The sequence below is a fragment of the Garra rufa genome, chromosome 5 (genome assembly GCF_049309525.1).
Source record: "Garra rufa chromosome 5, GarRuf1.0, whole genome shotgun sequence".
Taxonomy (NCBI): Eukaryota; Metazoa; Chordata; class Actinopteri; order Cypriniformes; family Cyprinidae; genus Garra; species Garra rufa.
Window position 1 is genome coordinate 3,260,677 of NC_133365.1, and position 25,711 is coordinate 3,286,387.

The following is a 25,711-nucleotide window of genomic DNA, read 5'->3' on the forward strand; positions in this document are numbered from 1 at the left end:
TGATAAGGAAGAAAGCGGCGCGCCTAGCGTTTTCCACGCGTTTTTAGGCGCGACATGTGAACGGCCCCTTAAATTAGTTTTTTCCTATTAATTAAATTTACACTCCATACACCATAATAATGACAAAGCAAAAAACAGATTTGCAAATTTATTAAAAATTACACAGAAATAACTACATTGCATAAGTATTCATACCCTAAACTTAGTACTTAGTTGAAACACCTTTACAGCCTCAAGTCTTTTTGGGTATGATGTGACAGGCATGACCTCAGGACTTGGTTTTTGCTCTGATATGCATTTTCAGCTGTTAGACCTTTTCTGAGAGGTGTGTGCCTTTCTAAATCATACTCATTCAAATGAATTAGCCACAGTTAAACTCCACTCGAAGTGTAGTAACATCTAGAAGCAATATGAACGTTCCTGAGCTAAATTTCGAGTGTCCCAGAAAAGGGTATGAATACTTACGCAACAGGATCTTTCCAGTTTTTTATTTCTAATAAATTTGCAAAGTTGTTACAAACCTGTTTTGTGCTTTGTCATTATGGTGTGTGAGATGTAGATTGATGTGGGAAAAAAAGGTAATTTAAAGCAGTTTAACATAATGCTGCAACAAAACGTGAAAAAAATGAAGGGCTATGAATACTTTTGCAAGGCACTGTAAATATATAGTAAATGTATAGTATGGAGCTAAATTAGTATCAAAATTCTACAAGTCATAAGTCTACAGTGTGTTTTCATTTAGATTGAATAAATGTGTGTGTGATAAAAAAGAGAAATAAATTTATAGAGAGATGACAAACGTCAATAACAAATCCTACCATTCCTATTGGAAAAACAGACGATTTTATTGACTCTTTGTCCTAGATGTTCTTAACACAGGTCGCATCCAGATTCTACCACAATCAACATTTTTATATATAATCATCGTCTTATATGACTTTACAGATTTTACAATGGGCTTTAGCTCATTTGTGTGTCGGGTCACCACACAAACACATTCAGCACACAATGGACACATTCGCACACTCTCTCTCTCTCTCATTCACACACACATGTACGTACACAAGGCTGCCCATGAAATGTCTGACAGGTTTGTTTAACGGATCTTATAATCAGAGCGTTTACAAGCGTCACCTGTTGTACATCCTTAATAGCTTTGGTGAAAATCACACAACACCTTGTACACACTGTTTCACACATTGTTTTGTGAACGCAGCACGGTTTTCAGTCAGCAGGGCAAAAATTACATCAAAAACAAGGGAGGTTATAAAATCTGTGACCTAATACAAAACATAAAAGGGTTCAATAACTGCAAAATTTTTACTAATAACAGGGCCTAATTTGGACATTTAGCGAAAACCAAACTGAACATTCGTTCACGAGCCATTATATGTGATACGTACAATTCAGTCATCTTAAATAATATCGTACATATTAAATTAAGGATCAGATGTTATACATTCTTAAACGATAAGAAATGCAACATCGAGCATTAAATATAAGATTTTAAACAACAATGCAATGCGATTAGAAAGTAATAAGAAATCTTCATCTTAATTTACTGCCATAAGCTGTCGATACAGTCTGGTTTAATAAATAGGTGTTAAATAACTAGTCATTTTTAGATTAAATGGTGAATTTTCAAATATATATATTTTTTATATGGACTTCCTTAAGGTTGAGGATAAAGTTTAATACCTGATGTATGAGCAGAAATAAGCTCATGACAATTACTAGACGCTGACAATCTGCGAACTCTTAAAACTATTACAAACCTCAGCAATTTACATTATAATAATTCCTTTTCAAAGAATGCATTTGCAAACAAACATACACTGCTGTTCAAAAGTTTCGGAAAAATACGTTTTTTTATGTTTAAAAAAATAATGAATTTTCTGAAATATAATTGCAATTTAAAATAACAGTTTGATATTTGAACATACTTTCAAATGTAATTTATTCCTGTGCTATAAAGCTGCAGTTTCAGCATCATTACTCCAGTCTTTAGTGTCACATGATCCTTCAGAAATCATTCTAATATGCTGGTTGATAATCAATGTCAAAACATTTTAATATTGTTTAAACCTGCTTAATATTTTTTGGGCCCTGTGACACTTTTTTCAGGATTCTTTAAAAAAAATTAAATAGTGTTTATTCCGTTTTTAGCATATTAGAATGATTTCTGAAGGAAATGTGACACTAATGACTGCAGTAATGATGCTGAAAATTCAGCTTTATATCACAGGAATAAATTACATTTGAAAGTATATTAAAATGGCAAACCAGTATTAGAAATTGCAAAAATATTTATTGTTTTTTCTGTATTTTTAATCAAATAAATACAGCCTTGATGAGCATAAGAGATTAAAAAAAATGTACTGATCACAAACTTTTGAACAGCAGTGTAAAATAAATGTATTTTTTTAGTTTGTCCTTTAAAATCTGAATAGTAATAATGGCTCTTAAACACATTTGAGTTTAATCAGCTGCTTAGATAACGCCACAGTCTATATAAGGTGTTAGATAATACTTTTTCAATTAGTTATTATAATAATAATAATTTACTCATAAATGGTTTTTAGTTTAAACAAAAGGATTAAAACACATTTTTCTAAATGAAAAGTCATTGTGTAGCCTGAAAACGAACCAAAATAAAATGGAAATGACCAAAAGCACTGAACTAAAGCCAACCGGAACGTATTTCTATTCTAAACTCTAATCAAACAATCCTGATCACAGATCAATAATCAATAGTGTTTTTCCACAATATTCTACCTTTATATGCAGCCAACGGCTGAGACACTTTGGACACATGGCACAGGAATAAGCCGCACTTGAACGGTGACAATGGAAATATTCGTTACCAACTAAATCTTTGTAATGACAAAAACGTAAACAGAACTAATACGCAGTTTTCCGAATCCTTGGGTGTGACGACACAAAAAGCTTTCCTATGGAGTGTATCGGACATTTCCAAATGAGTCTTTTTGGTCAATAAATCAATAAAGGGGTGTCTATAAAGAAAAAAAAACAAACTCTTGCATCAAAGTAAAACCGAACACACGATTTCCCATAACGCAAGCAGAGAACCTTGAGGAAAAAGTGACCTACACAAACGAACAGAACGAGTCTTTGTAGATCAGTGAAAGGAAGAGAAACATAGAAAAGGCATGCATGTCGAACGCACATCCACGATGTTCTCGGGGCGTCGCTCCAAAACTCAACCCGTCGCCGACAAAAGCAGTCCGAGCCAGCGTCACGCCGAGAAACAACGCCGCTTAGCGCCCCCTGGAGTTCAACAGGAGATCGAAACTAGGCTAAGGTAACATCTGCTGTATGTACTATAGTCAAGGTGAAGGTCAAGGTGTCTGTATGGACATGTGTTCCTGCTTCATGACGACGTCGGAGAGGATACTAAAGCGCCTGGTTGTCATGGTTACCGTCACCACCACGACGACGACGAAGACGTAGTCTCAAGCCATCCTTGTTGTCGGAGCGAATGAAAGAGCGTGACAGCAGCAGGGCGCTCAGTGTTTGGACGGCCCGTTGCTCTGCACGCTTTTGCCGGAGATCTCTTGGAAGGCCGAAAGCATGACGCCGAACGATTGCTCGGAGAGCGTCGTCACGTCATCTGCTGTCAGTCCCTTCGTCTCGATCTTTGGGAGGACTTTCAGAGTGATGGTTCCTGTGCAGAAATCACAGACATTATCATCAACATGCTCTTAGTTTATATGGAAGCTTGTTCCCATAGCATAAAAAAGATAATTGGAATTTAATCTCGCAGTTGCAAGTTTACATCTCACAATTCAGACATTTCTTCTCAGAACTACAAGTTTATATCTCATATTATGTCAGATCTCAATTCTTTTTTTTTTTTTTTAAAGCAATTTTTCATTTTTTCCCCATCATAACTTTGAGTCTACATCTCACAGTTGTTTTCTGCAGGGAATAGAAAACTAAATAGATAATTGTGACTTTTTTCCCCTCATAATTTTAAGTTTACATTTTTTTACTTTTATTGCAGTTTTGACTTTCACAATTTAAACTTTTTGTCTTGCAACTGCACAGTTTATATCTCACAATTCAGACACAGATGACATAAACGTATCAAAACTCAGACTTTTTCTCTCAATTTGAATTTTGTCACATAATTCTGACTTTTCTTCTCAGAACTGCAAGTTTATATCTCACTTCTGTTTTTTCCTCAGAATTGCGGCTTCAGATCTTGCAATTCTTTTTTTTTATAGCAATTTTTACTTTATTCTCACGATTTCTCCCCCTCATAGTTTTGAGTCTACATCTCACAGATGTTGTTTTTTGTACTGCAGGGAATAGAAAACAAAAAAGATAATTCCGCATAATTGAGCTTTTCTGTTGTTGTTTCCAGCAGAATTTAAATAAAAAAGCAACTGCTTTTTATCACACTGTTTTGACTTTTTCTCTTGCAATTGCAAGTTTATATTTTACAATTCAGACACATAAACATACAAATATATTAAATTTCTAATTTTTTTGTCTTTCAATTGTGAGGTTTATTTTTCCCCCTCAGACTTGCAAGTTTATATCTTGCAATTATATATATATGACCCTGGACCACAAAACCAGTCTAAAGTCGCTGGGGTATATTTGTAGCAATAGCCAAAAATACATTGTATGGGTCAAAATTATTGATTTTCTTTTATGCCAAAAATCATTAGGAAATGAAGTAAAGATCATGTTCCATGAAGATTTTTTGCAAAATTCCTACTATAAATATTTCAAAATGTAATTTTTGATTAGTAATATGCATTGTTAAGAACTTAACTTGGACAACTTTAAAGGTGATTTTCTCCGTATTTTGAGTTTTTTTTACACCCTCAGATTCCAGATTTTCAAATATTGCCCTATCCTAACAAACCATATATCAATAGAAAGCTTATTTATTGAACTTTCATATGATGCATACATCTCAGTTTTTTAAAATTTAACATTATGACTGGTTTTGTGGTCCAGGGTCACATTTATTTTTTACTGCCAAAAAAAGTCATTATGACTTTTTAGAGACATTTTTAGATCTTGCAATTCTTTTTTTGCGACTTTTTATTTAGCAATTCTTACTTTCTCACAACTGAGTCTTTTTTCTTCATAACTCTGGTTTACATCTTGCAATTGTTTTCTTACTGCATGGAATGGGAAACTAATTTTTTTTTTTACTTTTCCCCCTCACAATTCTGCTTTTTTTAGGTTTCCAACAGAATTAAAATTAAAAAAAGGTACTATTTTTACTGACAAAAAAATTACAACTTTTTATCTCACAATCCTTTTTTCTTTAGAATTGGACCTTTACATCTGCAATTGTATTTTTTTTCCTGCCAAAAAACCCAAGGTAAAGTGACTTTTATTGCAAATTTGCCTCTCCCAACTTCAAGTTTATATCTCACAATTCAGACACAGAAAACAAATAAACATATCAAGACTCATATTTGAACATATTTTTCTCAAATTTTGATTTTGTGTCACATAATTCTGACTTTTTCTACTCAGAACTTCACTTTATATCTCATAAGTCTGCAGAAGTCTGCAGTCTTGCAATTCAGTTTTTTTCTTGTTTCCGCCACTGATTAAAAAAAACTTTTTATTTTGCAATTCTGACAGTTTTTTCTTGTTTTTTCCCTCATAATTGTGAGTTTACTTCTCTCATTTTTTTTTATTGCATGTATGTGGTTATTGAGACTTTATCTCGCAAATCAGACTTTTTTTCTCACAATTGCAAGTTTATTTCTCACAATTCTGTCTTTTCTTTCTCTTTAATTTACACAAAAGGTCTTTTGTTTCTCCATAACATATGTTTGCAATGTGCTTTACCTGATTTGAACTCTTTCTCTTTTCGAAGGTAGAAGTTATTGTAGGAAGAGAAGACGATGGGTATGATGGGAGCCTGAGAGAGAGAGCAGGATGGTTTGACAGTGTGCAGTACAGCAGACAGTAAGTCAGCAGGGATTAGAAACGCTCTCTCACACAAAAATATGATCATACACAGACTGAACTATCCTCCCAGACTAATAATAGATCCAGAGTCGTTGTTTCTCATGACGACATAGCTGGACAGCGTGTGTGAATATGTCAGTTTAAAAATAAATAAAAATATAGAAAAATAAAATAATTACCCAATAATTACCCAATTGTTTAAAAATTCAACATAAATATTTTGAAATGTTTAATTCATGTCAAAAAATGTAAAAAAAAAAAATATATAAAACTAAAATGATGCATTTGGCATATATTTTTCTTGTAGAAATATATGCATATAATACAGAAAAAAATAATAATTAGAAAACGAAAGAATCAACTATTAATTTATTTAAAAATTCTAAATATATATAAACAAACCAACATAAATATTTGTTTTTGTTTTGATGATGTCTTGTTATATTTGTATTATAATTAAACAATAAAATAAACAATTAAAAAAAAGTTTAATTCTGAAAATATAGTTAAATATAAAAAAAAAACGCATTTTGCATATATTTTACATGTCAAAAATGAGAAAGAAGCAGCTACTAATTTAAAAATGTAGAAATATATGAATATTGTACGTACAAAATACTAATAATAATAAGTAATAATATGAAAATCAATCACGAAATTATTTAAAAATTCTAAATAAATATAATTGACAACTACTAAAAATTCTTGTTATAAATATAACAGTAAAATAATTATTTTAAAAATTCTTTTTAAAATTTTAAAATATTAATATAAATATATACTATAATTTAATAAATAAACAATATGAAATTATCAACTACTAAATTTCAATCTAAATATAAAAAACTCAAACTGACCAATAAGCAGTTTAAAAGATAAGAAACATCAGTAATATTTTTTTTTATTTCATATATTTATATAAATATTTTTACATATTTTAAAATGTAAGCCATTCCTGCTTTATTTAAAGTTTAGACTGTATAAAATTCCTAGGTTGCACAAGTTATATCTGCACAATGCCAAAATGTAAAACACAGATATAAAAAGATAAGATACGGCCTAGATTGTTCACATACTTTACCTTAACTAATGAGAACCACCAGGCCTCTATTACTCTAGTCTAGATTAAGTGATGTCTGTCCGCCTTAACTCACAGCTCATCTGGTTTTGATTATGTCAGTCTGCCATTTTTGATATCAGTATGCATCATCACACACATGATTCATATTACTGTATTCTGAACATAGAAAGTCAAACTTAAAAAAATAAACACGTTTTCAGCACAAATTACTCTCCTCACATGAACTTGTGACAAATGATCTACATATTCAGTCATTACAGCAATCTTCCAAAACATTTTGTTGTGGCCATGGAAATGCAATTGTTGTGTTTTACTTTTAGTTGAGAAAGACGTGAAAGCCTAGAGTTTTGTGGAAAGATTAGATTTTGTTAGTGTTGAGCCTAATCAATATGCTAGTGCTCTACTAAAAGTTGAAAAAAAAAGAGTGGTTTATTCAGCTGTGACAGAATTTATTGTCTATTATAAAACAAAAAAGGACATTTATGTTCTGCACTAACATCCTGTTTCAAAAGAACAAATGTCAAAACAACAAGAAAAACTGCTTTCAAACTACAAAACTGAAATAAACAAACAAATAAAAATAAATGTACAAATCAAATGCAAATTAATCAATTAATATATTTATCTACAATCTTAAATATAAAGTAAACCATTTTCAATATTTATTTAAATTTGTTAATATATATACATATATATATATATATATATATATATACATATATATATATATATATATATATATATATATATATAATTCCCTGTCATTTCACTTTATTTATTATGACTCAACTTGTATACTTAAATGTTCTGATTTCTTTGTATGAATTCAATATTTGTCTTGATGGCTACATCTGGTGGAAATGTTGCGTCAATAGCCCACTTAGAAATACCCTTACTGATAAAAATGCTGATGTGTCAAATACTTATTTTCCCTGCTGTATTTGAAAGTATATAAATATAACTTAACACTATATATACTTACATATGTGACCCTGGACCACAAAACCAGTCTTAAGTCGCTGGGGTATATTTGTAGCAATAGCCAAAAATACTTTGTATGGGTCAAAATTATTGATTTTTATTTTATGCCAAAAATCATTAGGAAATTATGTAAAAATCATGTTCCATGAAGATTTTTTGCAAAATTCCTACTGTAAACCTATCAAAATGTAATTTTTGATTAGTTATATGCATTGTTAAGAACTTAATTTGGACAACTTTAAAGGTGATTTTCTCAGTATTTAGATTTTTTTGCACCCTCAGATTCCAGATTTTCAAATAGATGTATCTCAGCCAAATATTGTCCTATCCTAACAAACCATGCATCAATAGAAAGCTTAATTATTGAACTTTCATATGATGTATATATCTCAGTTTTGTAAAATTTAACCTTATGACTGGTTTTGTGGTCCAGGGTCACATATACATATATATATATATATATATATATATATATATATATATAAAACATTAACAACGTCAAGTTTTAAAAAAGAAACAGGAAGTATTAAAGTCTAAATACCGCCATGCATTAGATTCTTCTAATACAGTCCAATTGGTTTATTTCTCTAGTTTATTCACAAGCCACAAAAAAAGAACAAACAATGAAGGAATGTTACATGTGGCTTTGGAAATGACTTTGTGCAGACCAAATGCACAAGAGTGAAAGTTTTTATGTGGCTGCACTAAAACAAAACAGGAGCCAGACACTAAAATATACTAGGAACGACAGCTTCCTCTGCTGGTGAAGACAAGACACAACACCACATGCATAAAAACAATCTCCCTTGCTACCTCTGACCCACGTTAATGAGGGACCTTTGAGCTCAAGCTTGTTCAGGTTGTGCAATGCAAACTATTAAAGCTATGTACTTTGCACTACAAGTCAGGTTACATCAGGTCAAGTATAAGAGACGGTGTCTCACTAGTAACACTTACCTGTGCTTGAATGGCCAAATGAAACGCTCCCTTTTTAAAGGGCAAAAGCCCACCGTTCTGATTCCGTGTGCCTTCTGGAAACACCCACAATCGGATCTAGGGAAAGTTCAATGCAGACACAAATTTTGATTTACAACACCCTACTAGAGCAATAAAGGCTGATAGTAATATATCATGTAATATAGATTAACAAATGCAAATCCAGGTTACAATTTACTTTCCAAATCAAGCATGATATCTCTACCATTATTTGAATGTTCAGCATTGAAAAATAATGCAAGTTAGTTCATATTTTCAGTGGTTTTGGTTGCATTTTCCTTTTTATTTTCTCCATAGGAACGTCACAGTTCTAAGCCATCAACAGAATACATATCACATTACAAATTTTAAACAAAAAAAATTAATTTAAAAGCAGGAAAAGGAATCAAAAGGGCAAAGCAGTGTTATTTTTTTATCACTTAGATACTATAGATTATTTTGAATTAGGTTTTATTTTTATACTTTCTACAGTCATGGTCATTTTAGTTAAAGTTTTAATATTTTTTGTGTGTTTTTGTCATTTTTAATAGTTTTGTTGTTTTAATTTCTTTTTTTTTAATAAATACAACCTTTAAATCTTGCCTTGGAAACCTGCTGAAATAAAATAAAATACATAAAAAACATTAAATTATTTTATTTAGTTATTTATTTTATTTCAAGTAATGATATAAGGTAATATCCCTGAAACTACAATCACTCAAGCATCATTTACTAAAAAATACATTAAAACTAAAATTAATACATAAAAAACAAGATATTTTAAATGTCTGTAAAACTTTTCAATATTTTTGAATAGTGTTTTCTGCTCACCAAGGCTGCATTTATTTTATGAAGAATACAGTAAAAAAACTGTAATATTGTGAAATAGTATTACAATTCTAAATAAATATAAACTGACAAAAATAAATTTTAAAAATGAATAATTTTGCATATATTTTTATATTTAACGTATAAATATATGCATATAATAAATAAATACGAGTTGTAGTTGAACATTTTATCAATTCTGTTAAATATAAATTGACAAATAAAGACTGAAATTTGTTTTATTTTATGTTTAAGATTGTGGTTAAATATAAACTAATTACTTATAAAAATAAATTAATTTTTAAAAGATAAAAGCTTTCTTATATATATTTAAACATTTTAGGTATGTATATAAACAAAATCAATAAAAAAAACTCTAAATAAATTAAAAAGTAATAAATTGACAAACGTTTAAAATGGTTTAACTCATCTTTAAAAGTAGCTAAATATAACAATAAAATGATATATCAGTTGAAATATTAATTTGCATTTTAAAAAATTAATCATTTTGTATATATTTTTATATTTAACAATGCATAAGTAAAATAATACTAAACTACGACTTTATTTGTCAGTTTAGATTTATATTATTTATTTAGAATTGTTAGATAAAGACGAAAAGAAACTGTTTTATTTCATGTTTAAGATTGTAGTTAAAAATAATAAATTATTAATCAGTTTTAAAAGGTGAAAACTTTCTTATATATGCATATAATAAATAAATAAAATAATACTCAACTGCTACTTTATCTAGCAATTCTAAATAAATATAAAATAAATATACAAGATAAGGCGAAACCCCAGGTAAAACACAGAAATGAACATTTTAGCACTTCTAAAGGATGTTTTTAGTTAAATGCCTAAAATAATGTCTAATAAAAATGACAAAAGCACGTAAAAAAAAATACTTAAAAATAAACTAAAATTAAAATGAAACTGAAAATATATTTAAAACAATTAATGATAAAATCTTAAATAAATATTTGGAAAAAAAGATAACCCTAAAATAAAATAATTAATAAAAAATAATAATTAATAAAAAATAAATAAATAAATAAAATAAAAACTTCAACTAAACAAAAATAAGTGAGTAATCACTAAAATTAATAACTGGAATTTTATTGTATTTTTTTTTAAGTCCACCCAAAATAAAGTAAAATAAAAGATATAAACTTCAAATAAATAAGTGAAGCACTAAAATTGATAACTGGAAATAAAATAAAAAAAATTATAGCTAACCCTAAAATAAAATAAAATAAAATAAAAATAAAATAAAAATAGGATTTTTTGGCTAAATGCCTGAAATAATGTCAAATAAAAAATGACAAAAGCACATAAAATAATAAAAATAAAAAATAAACTAAAATTAAAATGAAAACTGAAATATATATATATATATATATGTTAAAAAATTAATGAAAAAAATATTAAATAAATATTTGAAAAAAAAAAGATAACCCTAAAATAAAATACTTTTTTTAATTTGTTTTTTTCCCCCACAAAATTAAAGCTAACCATAAAATAAATGTATAAATATATGCAATTAATAAAATAAAATTATACTCAACTACTACTTTATCTAGCAATTCTAAATAAATATGAAATGAATCTAAACTGACAAATAAACATAAAACTGTATAACACTATACGAGAACCTTGTCCTCATATGTTTGCATTGCTTTTCTCTTCAAGATTGATGGAAAGTGTAATTTTTCACTTGGAATTTGGCTATTAAATACAACTTTAGGTTAAAGAAGAAATTGTGCTTCAGTAGGATCATATTAAAGTCAATTAATAAAGTAAGAGCTAATGCTAAGAGAGTCGAACTGAATGAATTGTCAGGTAAACTATTTGATCACAGCAAAGACAGACCTTGTCGGCCAACATGGTTTTAGCAGCGTCACACATGACGTTTTTGGCGTCGCTGGTCTTTTGGCGGTTGATGAAGACGATTCCTCCTAGCCAGCAAATCATGCCCACCGTCCCGGCCCATATCAGCTCCTTCTTGGCAATCATCGTGCAGCGGTCCGGCAAGATCTCCATCATGCCTTCAGAGTTCAGAGATGAACAAACACTAGTGCGATCATGTGACATCTGGGTTTGTATGTAGAAAGTTTGACCCTAACCTTTTTTAAATAGCTTAAAGTTGTAATAATAGTGATACCAAACACGTGAGTATTGATTGGTCGTATGCATTTGTTCACCTAGCACATCGAGTGATGATTGGTGGTTGGAGATGATGACGTAGGGTCCGTCCGTCTGTAGATGCTCCCAACCTCTGACCTGATAGCGCAGACCCAGGAAGTACTTCACATGGCGAACAATGAAGCGGATGACCCTGCAGGAAGTAAAGACATTATAACCCAGAACATGACCAATAACAATCAGTTTTCAAAAATAAGGCTTCTAGAATGCATTCAATGCAAGTCTATGGGATTTTTCCATTGTTTTATTGATCCCCAGGCACAAATAAATGTAGTAGTCCATCAAAATTGAGGTATTGCTCATGTCTGCAACATGAATCATTTCTGAGCAGAAGTAGACAGAAAGACTTATAAGACCGATCAACTACTAAAAAGTGCTTGTAATGTATTTTTGCTGGCGAAAACCCAGAAATGAACATTTTAGCACTTTTGGCTCTATTGTACTGAAGTCAGTGTGTTCTTCAAGGATTTTTGTGGTAAATGGCTTAAATAATGTCTGATAAAAATGACAAAAGTGACATAAAAATACTAAAAATTTAACTACAATTAAAATGAATACTAAAAATATAGAAATCAAAGCTAATCTTCTTAGGTATGGAATACATCTGATACAAAATAAAAGAAAAAACTTCAATTAAACAAAAATAAGTGAATAAATCAATAAAATTAATAACTGGAAATTAATTTAATTTAATTTAATTAATTATTTTTTTAAGCTAACCCTAAAATAAAATAAAATAAAATAAAATAAAATAAATAAAGATATATACTTCAAATAAATAAGTGAAGCACTAAAATTAATAACTGGAAAAAATTACACTAACTCTAAATTAAAATAAATAAAAGATAAAGCCTTAAACTAAACAAAAAGTAAAGCAAAAAAATTAATAACTAGAATAAAAAACATTAAGTTAAAATAAAATAAAATAATAAAATAAACAAACGATAAAATCTTCAACTAAACAAAAATAATTGAAGTACTAAAATTAATAACTGTATTTTGTTTTTACAAAATTAAAGCTAACCCCTAAAATAAAATAAAAAGTCATTTTATTTTAGTAAAATTAATAACTGGAATTAAAAAAAGCCAACCCTAAAATAAAATAAAATGTAAAAACTAAACAAAAAGCAATAAAATTAATAACTGGAATAAATAAAAATGAAATATTATAAAACTAATTGAAGTACTAAAATTATTTTTTTTACGAAATTAAAGCTAAAATAAAATAAAATAAAATAAAATAAAATAAAAACTAAACAAAAATAAGTGTAGCACTAAAATTAATAACTGGAATAAAAAAGCCAACCCTAAAATAAAATAAATAAAGATATATACTTCAAATAAATAAGTGAAGCACTAAAATTAATAACTGGAAATTATATATATATATATATATATATATATATATATATATATATATATATATATATATATAGCTAACCCTAAAATAAAATAAAAAAATTAAATAATAAAATAATAAAATAAATTAATTAATAAACGGGAAAAAAAATTACGCTAACTCTAAATTAAAATAAATAAAAGATAAAGGCTTAAACTAAACAAAAAGTAAAGCAAAAAAAAAAACTGGAATAAAAAACATTAAGCTAAAATAAAATAAACAAAAGATAAAATCTCTAACTAAACAAAAATAATTGAAGTACTAAAATTAATAACTGTATTTTGTTTTTTACTAAATAAAAGAAAACCCTAAAATAAAATAAAATAAAATAAAAAGTCATTTTCTTTTACTAAAATGAATAACTGGAATTAAAAAAAGCCACCCCTAAAATAAAACCAAATAAAATTAAATGTAAAAACTTAAACTAAACAAAAAGCAATAAAATTAATAACTGGAATAAATAAAATGAAATATTATAAAAAAATAATTGAAGTACTAAAATTATTTTTTTTACGAAATTAAAGCTAAAATAAAAAAAATAAAAAAATAAATAAACAAAAATAAGTGAAGCACTAAAATTAATAACTGTATTTTGTTTTTTACTAAATTAAAGAAAACCCTAAAATAAAATAAAATAAAAAGTCATTTTCTTTTACTAAAATGAATAACTGGAATTAAAAAAAGCCAACCCTAAAATAAAACCAAATAAAATTAAATGTAAAAACTTAAACTAAACAAAAAGCAATAAAATTAATAAATGGAATAAATAAAATGAAATATTATAAAAAATAATTGAAGTACTAAAATTTTTTTTTTTACGGAATAAAAAAGCCAACCCTAAAATAAAATAAAATAAAATAAAATAAACAAAAATAAGCAATAATAAAGTAATAAAAGTACAATATATTTTTTTTAAAGCTAACCCTAAAATAAAATAAAAAAGCACTAAAATGAATAACTCAAAACAAAAACTAAATCGTAATAATTTAAATATATATATATATATATATATATATATATATATATATATATATATATAACAAAAGCACTTTAAAAAACTAAAAATTTAAATTAAAAATAAAAACTGAAAATACAAAAGTAAAAGCTAATTCATAAATTTTACAGTAAAACCTGCAAAAGTATATAAATAACCTGAAATAACACTGTTAAGAGACTATTGTAAAATCTAAATCAAAATGCTAAATTATTTGATGTTTATCATTGGATGTTGCACGATAAACGAAGATTATAATATCAACGAAGATTATAATATCAACGAGACCTTTGAGCACATTAGATGCTCATATCAGTAATGTGAATATGTGGAGCAAACGCGGGCAAAAGACATCTGTGCTTACATAACAGCGCAGCTGAGGAGAGTCAACAAAACTCCGCTGGATCAGAGCATTCGTTCATTCAAACGCTTCAGGATCCTGAAGAATGATTCAGAGTCTAATAATGAGACGTACTTATGACTGTGGGCTACTGTGAATCATGTTGAAATATTTAGTAGGTTATGGGTGAAATGTTATGCTCAATCATTAACCTCAAGTATGAACAACAATAAAAATGATGCTTGACTTGGCAAGCACTAAACATTTACTGCTAATTTGATTTTATTAAGCTCTAAAACGCATGTGTGCTTTCTGTGAGTAAACTGACAATAATATCAGCAATGCTCTGACATGAATCTTTGTCCCCATTACACGTCACCTCACTAGTGTGATTGTTGTGAAATCACCCCGAGGGTTTGAGTTTTGACAGGTTCTCAATAGTAAACAACAGCTCACTGCATCGAGATCTCACTCTTTGCAGTCACTGCTTGTGCTTTTTGAGAAACAGAGTAAAATGTCTTTCAAGACTGAGCCTGTTCTTGCAATAAATCTGAAAAAAAAAAAAAAAAATTCAATATCTTTTTTTTTTTTTCAAACTAACCCTAAAATAAAATAAAGGAAAAGAAGATAAAAAAACTGTAACTAAACAAAAATAATTGAAGAACTACAGCTAACTACAATTAACAAACAACTGGGGGAAAACATTTACAAATTAAAGCTGACCCTAAAATAAAATAAAAGTTAAAACTTAACTAAAAAGACAATTAAAATAAAATTAAAAATAAAATTATATAAAATTAAATAAATAGAACATAAAAACTTCAACTAAACAAAAATAAATGATGCACTACAATTAGCAAATAACTGGGTAAAAATGAACAAATTAAAGCTAACCCTAAAATAAAATAAAAGTTAAACTTAAACGAAAAAAAAAAAATTAAATGAAATAGAACATAAAAACTTCAACTAAACAAAAATATGTGAAGCACTACAATTAACAAATAACTGGGGAAAAAAATTAAGAAATTAAAGCTAACCCTAAAATAAAATAAAATAAAATAAAATAAAACTTAAACCTAAATAAAAGCGAAGCACTAAAATAAACAACTGGGATAATAATAATAATATTAATAATATTAATAATAATAATAAATTTAAGCTTACCCTAAAATAAAATAAATAAAAGACAAAAACTTAAACTAAAGCACTAAAATTAATTAGATTTTTAAATTAAAGCTAACTCTAAAATATAATAAAATATAATATAAAAAACTAAAAATAAAAACTAAACTAAACAAAAATATGTGAAGCACTACAATTAACAAATAACTGGGGAAAAAAATTAAGAAATTAAAGCTAACCCTAAAATAAAATAAAATAAAATAAAACTTAAACCTAAATAAAAGCGAAGCACTAAAATAAACAACTGGGATAATAATAATAATATTAATAATAATAATAAATTTAAGCTTACCCTAAAATAAAATAAATAAAAGACAAAAACTTAAACTAAAGCATTAAAATTAATAATTAGATTTTTAAATGAAAGCTAACTCTAAAATATAATAAAATATAATATAAAAAACTAAAACTAAAAACTAAACTAAACAAAAATAAGTACTAAAATTAAGAACTGGAATAAATAAAATACAAAAATTAAAGCTAACCCTAAAAGAAAAGAAAAGAAAATGAAATAAATTGTGCTGTTACTATAAATCTAGATTATCTAAATTTGCTTAGATCAATTTAGTCTAACAATAGTCTCACCATCACACATAATAATTTTTTAAATTATTATTTACTTAATTTATATTTCATATTTTATATATATTTTTTATGAAATTTAAAAACCCCAAAACAAAGCTGAAATAATATGAAAAAATATTAGATTTTAAAAAGTTCAAAAGTTTGGGGTTGATAAGATTTTTCAGAAGTTTTTGAAAGAAGTCTGTTCATTATTTGTATTTGATAAAAAAAAATACAGTAAAACTAGTAATATTCCTGAATATTATAACAATTCAAATAGCTGTTTACTATTTGAATATCTTTTAAAACAATTTATTTCTGTGATGCAAAATTGAATTTATCATCATGATTTGCAAAAAAAATCATTTTAATATTCAGTATTTGCTTTTTAAGAAAAATTATTAGAAATGTTGAAAACAGTTGTGCTGCTTCATATTTTTCTGAAAATATGACATTTTATCAGGATTCTTTTGGAGTCTTTTGTAACACTTGTTTACGGTCACTTTTGATCAATTTAATGTATCCTTCCTAAAAAAAAATATAATTTTTTTTTTTTTTTTTTTTAAAGTCGTACTCAAACTTTTGAACAAACACACATGCAAATCTGGACAAAATTATTAAATTTAATGACTCTTTACTCAAACTAAAAAAGTGCTCTAATTAAAAAAAATTATAATTTAATTAAACAATTACCATTTTGTTTTGGACAAATATAGGTCAATTTTATGTCTAGCTTTGAAAACACAGTGCCATCATTTTACCCTAAATAAACTCTGTTATCACAAATGTCAACCTGTTCTCTGACACGCTGCCCTGCTACACATGCAGAAGGAACACAAGAGTTTAAAGCCTGCCCAGCTGGACTGTTATCGTATATCTTAAACTTGACAAGTAGTTTATCAACGTCACAGATCACAAATTAGGTTAAAGGTTATTACAGTCTATCTGAAATGTGTGTTCCAGTGTATCATGCCATTTCAAAGCTGCATAACTTTATTTATATTGGGGCACATAAAATGTTTTGAATAATGTACAGGGCAGGATTATTATAGTTAACTCAAACTAAAACCATGTTAGATTATTACTTAAAATAAGCATTAAATTGAATACTAAAACTAAAATTAATAAACTAAAACTTTAAAATTAAAACAAAAACAGCAAATACAAAAACATTTCTAGATTCATGATATTTTAATATTATTAGGGCTGTCACTTATGATTATTTTGGTGATTAATCAAGTAATCAGATTATTATAATTTTTTTGTTGTAATAAAATTAGACCTATGTGAACAAAATAGAAATCAACTATTAGTTTAAATTGAGTATTAAAAGCAAGTCATCATATGGTTTAACATAACGTATTAAAAAAAAATCACTAAAACTGAAACAAAAATTAATAAACTAAAACTTTAAAATGAAAATGAAAACAGGAAATGCACAATAGAAAAATTTCTAGATTCAAGATATTTTTAAAGAACTGTAATAGTATTAGGGCATCTTTTTTGTAGTAATAAAAAAAGACCTAAACAAACAAAATTTCAATAAAGTACTTAAAGCAAGCGATCATGGTTTTATTGAACAAAATTGTTATAATACATGATATATTACTAAAAATTCTTCTACTTCTTTAATACTGACTAAACAACATTTAATTGAAAAGTCCACTTCATCTTTAATATTTGGCCATTATTTTCCTGACAGAAATGCTGCAGCCACTGTAATTTCTTAAATATGTGGACATCAATAAGTGTAAACAATAATAGTTTATGTGGAGCAGCATTTACTGTGAACGAAGCACATATATTAAACCTGCAACGCATATATTTATTTAATTGAATCACAGCATTTGTTAATTCACAATAACGTTACGCTTCATTATAATTTTTAAATGGGTTTAATATAACATGCAGCTTAAAAAAAAAAAGTCTAACAGTGAAATGCGCCATTTCCGGTATTTTGCCGATTACTCAACAAGGGCATAATGCAATAGAGGATTTTTTTTTTAAATTGAGTACTTGAATTGAATCAAGGAATTTTGACAGCCCTAAATAGTATGATACCAAAATAACATCGAATGATACCAAAATAATACTGGGTCACTAGCACAGGCCTCTTTTTTTCAATTTAATTAAAATGAATGGGGACTGGCGCTCAATCCAAGAAAAATTAATTATTAAAGCATTACAAAATGACTTGTGCAACATATTGCAAGTCTCTTGAACTCTGCTCTAGCTCTAGATTCACAAAAGAATAATTTTGAGTCATATCCTTGCAATGACTCAGTTTGATGATACAGTCATGAATCAAACTGATCTGGTTGAATTTAGTTTACTGCCTTAACATACTGACTTAATGAACACCATGCAATTTATTAACTTTTTTTTTTAAATAAAGTTTTTATAACCATACATTTTAGGGGTTACATCATTTATTACTGTGCAACTCAGTTGTAATTGTGCTTTTGCTATTTGCCTTTTTATTTAATGTTGCATGTGTTATGTTATTTATCGACTAATGTTTAATCACACTGTTGTTTTATTCCCAGCCAGGGACTGTAAAATAAAATAAATTTTATCGCGGCATTTAACAGCTCATTGGAGAGAAAATAATCAATTACAAGTATAATTTTTGTTTCTCGTCATGACTTCAGAAACCTGTATATTAATTTAGCAGATGTTTAAATTTATTTTTTGTAAACACATAAATCTCACATGTCATATCACATTGACTAATGTTTTAAAATACACCATTCTTTTATTCCTGGCCAGGGACTGTAAAAATAAAAATAAAATAATATAGTATATATACAAAAAATAAAATAAAATAAAACAAAACAAAATAAAATAATTTGCTTTTGGCATTTAAGAGCTAACTGGAGGGAACATGATCAATGAATAAACAAAACAAATTAGTTTCTTATGACTTAACATGAAAATTACACTGAAAAAAGTTACTACTAATTTACCACTTTGAAAAAACATTTTTACAGCATACTTTTATTCCTTTTAAAGTAATAAAATAAAATGATTTGATTTGCATTTAACAGCTCATTGGAGGGAAAATAAAACAAAATTTTGTTTTTTCATGACATAACTTCGGAAACTTGAAAAACACACTGAAAATTTTTTTTTAACAAATTGTACAAATTATTACAAAGAGATGGCAAGTAACATTAAAGATACGAAATTTGAGAATTAATTTTTGTGAAACCCAGTAATTTACAAATTTGAAAAAACATTTTTACAGCATACTTTTACGATGCTCGTGCATCCTTTGTAAAGCTAAAATAAAATAAAATAACTTGATTGTGACATTTAACAGCTCACTGGAAATAAAATAATCAGTGAATAACTAATAAAAAAAATTCTCATGACATGGCTTTAGAAAATGTAAAAAAAAATACACTGAAAAAAGAATTTTTATTTAGAAATTGCAAGTACATTTCACAAATGATTACAAAGAAATGCTAAGTAACAATACATTAAAAGTGAAACCCACTCCTATTATGTGTTCAATTTACAACGTCAAAGAAATAATTTCTACAGTGTAGTTTTACAGTGCTTTTGCATGCTTAGTAAAGCTTGAAATCTTATGAGTTCTCATTCATTGCAAGTGCATTGAAAACAACAGATTTTGTGCCACACAAGGAAGAACGTCCTACAGGTTTGGAATGACCATAAACGACATCCTTTTCATTTTTAGCTGAACTATCTTGATCAAAAATCTGACCTCTCTCTCTATATGCCTTGTCATCTCTCTCCTTTCACCCAATAAGTTTGGCATCCCTGCTGCATCAGCTCACTTTGTGTCTCAATCACTCTTTCCTATCACCTATCACACTGATAAAGAGAGAGATGGAAAAAGAAAAAGAGAGCCATCCAGATAACCTTAATAGTGAAGAACAACACTGATGCAACAAGACACCACCCATCGTTCCTAACATCATTTGGTCTTGGTAAATATGGGTGTTAGGTCACTCTGTTAAAACAGACTCAATGGTCACAACCAAAAAGCTCACATAAACTAGTTGGCACATTTTTGGCACGATGGGATTCTAGTACAGTATTTGCATTTTGCATGTCAACACGGGATAGTTGAGTTACGGTAAGCGTACACCGGCACTGACACAAGAGCTCAAACTCTTCCGGCGTAATTACCGGGTAACGTCGCACCCTCACATTCAAACACTGTCCTGAAGAGACCTGGACAGACTCACCTGTGAACTACAAACCTGACACATGGCGCTGATAGCTTGAATCACTACTAAAAGCCAGTGAACTTCAACTTGGTTGTTTAATAACTGCAATAAATAGACGTCTGTTATTCTATGGCGCCTAGTGTGCTCATTGTACCATGTGTATGAATGAACCGATTGTCATGTAGAGCAGAAATGCGTCGTTTTTAGTGAGCATGTGAAAGACTTGCTTTCAAAGAACACCGGGACAGGCGCTGACGGGACGTTTTGTGCGTATGCAGACCTCAGGTCTCCAATTTTCATATCACATGCACTCTTTTAGCGAAGGCCGAACCACAAGGCTGCTTTTCATAACAGGTGATGCGGAAAAACACACATGAGATCCTGTCTGTGCCAGTGTGTAAATAAATAAATAAATTCATAACTAAAATATTTCAAAAGCATGTTTTTTTTTTTTTTTTTATCTTGACTTCAAAATACTAAATACTAAAATAGCTCAAACTAAAAAAAATTAATAAGTACTATATAAATACAAATTGCATAAAATAGGTCATTTGATTTGCATTTAACAGCTCATTGGAGGGAAAATTATTAATGAAAAACAAAATTGTTTCTCATGACATGATTTCAGAAACTTGAAAAATACACTGAAAATGTTTCTGAAATAGCTAAAAATTATTAGCAATTTCAAATTTTTGTCAGTGTATTTTTTAAGTTTCTGAAGTCTCGTCATAAGAAGCTTTTTTTTTGCGACTCTTTGATTATTTTCCCTCAAATTAGCTGTTAAATGCCGCAATCATTTTTTTTAGCTTTAAAAGGGATGTGAAATCACCATAAAAGTATGCTTTAAAATTTTTTTTTCAAAGTTGTTAATTAGTAGTTTTCACAAAAAAGCTCTAATTAACAACTTTGAAAAAAAAAAAAAAAACATTTTTACAGCTTAATTTTATGGTGATTTCACATCCCTTTTAAATTGAATTTAATGAACATATAATTAAATGTGAAACTTTATGAAAAATGTGAAGTAATTTTTTGTGTGTGTGTGTGAAACATACTCCAAAAATCTGTGTTTAATTAACAATTTTGCATACTTTTACAGAAACTGAAATTAAAGTTGAATTGAGTCAAAAACTAATAAATGAATTAATGAATTAATTTGTTGAATAATCAACACTTCAAATAAAACATTGCCGTTTAAAAGTTTGGGATCAGTATGATTTATGTTTTTAAAGGTTTCTAATGCTCATCAAGGCATTGTTCATTGGATCAAAAATACAGAAAAAGGTGATATTGTGAAATATTATTATGATGTAAAATAACATTTTACTTTTTAAATATACATTAAAATCTACTTTTTTAATTAAATCTGAATTTTCAGCATCATTGCTTTTACAGAAATCATTCTAATATGCTGATTTATTATCAATGTTGGAAACATTTGCGCTGCTTTATATTTTTTGGAACCTGTGATACTTTTTTCCAGTATTCCTTGATGAATAAAAAGTTTTTATTCTCTCTTTTTTTTAAAGAAATTAATACTTTTATTCAGCAAGGATGTGTTAAATTAGTAAAAAAAGTGATAGCAAAGACTATTATCACTTTTTATCAATCAATAATTGCTGTTCTTTTTAACTTTTTATTTTTCAAAGAATCCTGACAAAAGTACCACAGGTTGCAATTATATTGGAATAATCTTTTTCTGTATTTTTGATCAAATAAATTTAGCCTTGACGAGCAGAAGAGAAAAAAACATTACAAGTCTGATCCCAAACTTTTGAAAGGCATGCATTTACATTTTACATAAGGCTGCTTTTATATAAACTTTTTAATTATATCATTATGTTTCTATTCCAATCCGTTGTTGAAATATAAACATTTAAATAGTGGGTCTACTAGAAACGTGTTTACATACATGATAACAGATTTATTCAAAAACACAAATTCCATTATGCTCAATGAATTGGCCCTTGAAGATGAACGAAACTCAGATATTTTGCTGATAATTGCTGCTAAAAATGATCAATTATTGTAACATTTTGGGCTGTACTAATCGGTCAGACCGGGAAAAATATTTGTTGTATTATAGGCTGCCAAAAGTTAACAAATCAAGGAAGAGTTCAAAAAACTGTTTGAGGAACAAAATTCGTTTGTGGTTGACCAAACTGAACCAGGATTTCCAGGGCAAGAATAGCATGGATTGCAGAGTTAATGTACTACTACATAGATTGTTCTGCTAATTTATGCTGTCTAAACCACAGGAAAAAAAATGTGTGGACGCTGCTAAATCATATAGAGAAAGACTTAGTAAGCAGGAAAAGGCAATATTTTGACAAGATACAAAGATACATATGAGCCAGGGGCGTAGCAGCCAATTTAAAAGTGGGGGGGACAGTATGGTCATGTGACCCAAAGGTGATGTTCATACAGTATAATACATTCTGTTTACAAGAACAACAAGATTTGAAGCTCATGGCAGACGCCCAAGAGATTCGCGCTGTGATTGGCTAAATGTTACTTCACTCAAATCTAAGTAACAAATCAGAGACCAGGGGCGGAAATATTGGCGCTAGGTCAAAAAAAGTGCGGGGGACAGAATCACCTGTTTCTAAAAGTGAGGGGGACGTGTCCCCCCCGGTTGCTACGCCCCTGATATGAGCAGTATTAAGTAAGATATTAGCCTAATAATATTTCACTTTCCAGACCGGAAATGATAAGAACAAACACGAATCTGGTCAAGATTCTTGCTCTGGAAGTCCAGGTTCAGTTTGGCCAACCACTAACGCCTTTTGCTCCTCAGAAAGTTTTTTGCACTCTTCTTGATTTGTTAACTTTTAGCAGTCTATAGTACTCCAAATGTTTTTCCCCAGTCTGACCTATTAGTACAGCCCAAAACAATACATCAACTGACCATTTTCAACAGTAATAAGCAAAATATGCCAGTTTCGTTTGCTTCAGTGGCATTGTTTACGTTCAGTGCCGCCAATATGGCCAATTGACGACGCTTAGTGAAAACTCTCTTTAAGGGGAAAAAATAGATTAATATCGCTTCTACATCATTTTTTAAACAATTAATTATTTTAATATACTGACAGTCCTAGTTTCTCTCAAACAATTAATGTTGAATTTGAAAGTGAGGGACCTCCCGCTGTTCTAGAACGTCCATTACAGGCAGCGACATTCTAGAATGTTTCGGAACGTTTCAAAGTGATTTTCGTCGCGAACATCGATTCTAAACTGATGGCCTGGAATCCACAATTCCATTGATCAACTGTCCAATGTGTGGAACGAGTGTGACTGTTGGTTTTAATCTAGCACCATCGACCAGCGTGAACTCTGCACCAGCGGAGCCATGAGACCAATCCATCACGACCTCATTAATGCAAACTAGAAAGAGTCTTGGCTCGGACAAACTAGAGCACGCTCAACTAGCAACCCACATCCGTTTTAAACCTTCCCATCATATCCTGAGAAAACAAACACACGCTTTGGACGCCATCTCTAGCTTGCACAAGACGCTAAAGCAGCTAGCACGCTGCTCAACCACCCACTAATGGAAAATGCAAGCGTGCGAACCACATTATTTACATCGCCTTAGGTTATTAAACCTTGCATAGCTTGATTTAGGCATGCAACACCCTGCTATCGTATTAAAAATATTATACAAAGGCCTGCATGTGTTCTCGCGTGAACTGTACTTAGCGAGCTGGCTAAAGATCCACATCTGTCCGGTGTAAACAGATGCATTGCATTCCGTTACAAATGCATTCTTATTTTCGTCACACGGGCATTTTACTGAAAATGCATGTATAATAAAACCAGTTACAGTTAATTTAATGGAAATTATGATGGGTTTTATATCCATATCTGTTTCTGCAACACCCCATGAACCCCATAATAAAATGACAGTCCTAAACCAACATTATGTGACTTCCGTTGTTGACAACTCACCTCATATTCTCAATGTCCCTGCCGCCGCTTTTCAGAATGCACATCGGTATGGCGATAACGGCCAGCAGCATCATGTACGCTACATAGAAGCACTTTTTGAAATAGAAAACGAACGTGCTGCTGGTCCATAAGAGGAGCGGGAGCACCAGCAGCACAGGCAGCATCCACACGGCATCCATACCCGCGACCAGCGCCTCTTTCCCGGCTGTCGAGAAATGATAGAAGGCCAGCGGTGTGGAGTGGAGGGGGGGACCGCACGGGATCAACTCAGAGCCGAGTCTACATCAGACACCGCGTCCAGGTCGCACCCTTGAGCAACTTTACCGTTCCCCCTGTTTGTCGTTTACGCAATGGCAGACGAATGAGGTGGATGTCAACAAGAACCGGTTTATAGAGAGCCAGGCAGAGTTATCTACTGAGAACGTTGCGTGTGTAACCTTTGGCTGTCTGCCGTGTGGGTAACTGGCGCTGTTCGATTCGCGAATCATTCTTTTGAATCGGTTCTTTGAGATGATTCGGTCCGAGCACTGGTGAACGGCTCACTTATAGCTAGACATTTCCACCAAGCTACCACAATTAAAGTTACTTCGATAGAACTCCTAAATGTTGTAGTATTAAACATGTCCAATAAATACATACATTAAAAAATATATATATATTACCGTTGTTGTTGTTGTTTACATTACTAGCTTTTTATGTTTTTATCTTTATTTTTTTCCTGTTATTGTTTGTGTATGTTATGGCGATATTATATGTGACCCTGGACCACAATACCAGTATATATATTTGTAACAATAGCCAAGTTTTTAAATTATCGAGTTTTCATTTATGCCAAAAAACTATTAGGATATTAAGATTATATTCCATGATGATATTCTGTACATTTCCTACCATAAATATGCCAAAACTTAATTTTTGATTAGTAATATGCATAGCTAAGAACTTCATTTGGACAAGTTTAACGGGAATTTTCTCAATATTTCGATTTTTTTGCACCCTCAGATTCCAGATTTGTATCTCTGCAAAATATTGTTCTATCCTAACATTTATT

The 25,711-nt window shown here is 29.3% G+C and overlaps 1 protein-coding gene across 1 annotated transcript; it reads right to left on the reverse strand.

The window, feature by feature from the left end:
* Positions 1-826: 826 nt before the first annotated feature.
* Positions 827-25,119, reverse strand: agpat2 (1-acylglycerol-3-phosphate O-acyltransferase 2 (lysophosphatidic acid acyltransferase, beta)). Its single transcript, XM_073839844.1, has 6 exons — positions 24,661-25,119; positions 12,037-12,170; positions 11,705-11,880; positions 8,987-9,082; positions 5,845-5,917; positions 827-3,685 (listed from the first exon to the last, which is right to left on the reverse strand). Exons 1-6 carry the CDS (start codon positions 24,837-24,839, stop codon positions 3,528-3,530), a joined length of 816 nt encoding a protein of 271 aa, XP_073695945.1. The 5' UTR covers positions 24,840-25,119; the 3' UTR covers positions 827-3,527.
* Between the last annotated feature and the right edge of the window lie 592 nt (positions 25,120-25,711).

Bases quoted from the DNA above. Each gene is read 5' to 3' on its own strand.
- agpat2 (XM_073839844.1), bottom strand. From the start codon at position 24,839: ATGGATGCCGTGTGGATGCTGCCTGTGCTGCTGGTGCTCCCGCTCCTC. The intron at 11,881-12,036 runs GTGAACAAATGC...TGAACTCTGAAG, and splicing joins ATCATCACTCGATGTGCTAG to GCATGATGGAGATCTTGCCG. The intron at 9,083-11,704 runs GTCTGTCTTTGC...AACTTTCCCTAG, and splicing joins AAACCATGTTGGCCGACAAG to ATCCGATTGTGGGTGTTTCC.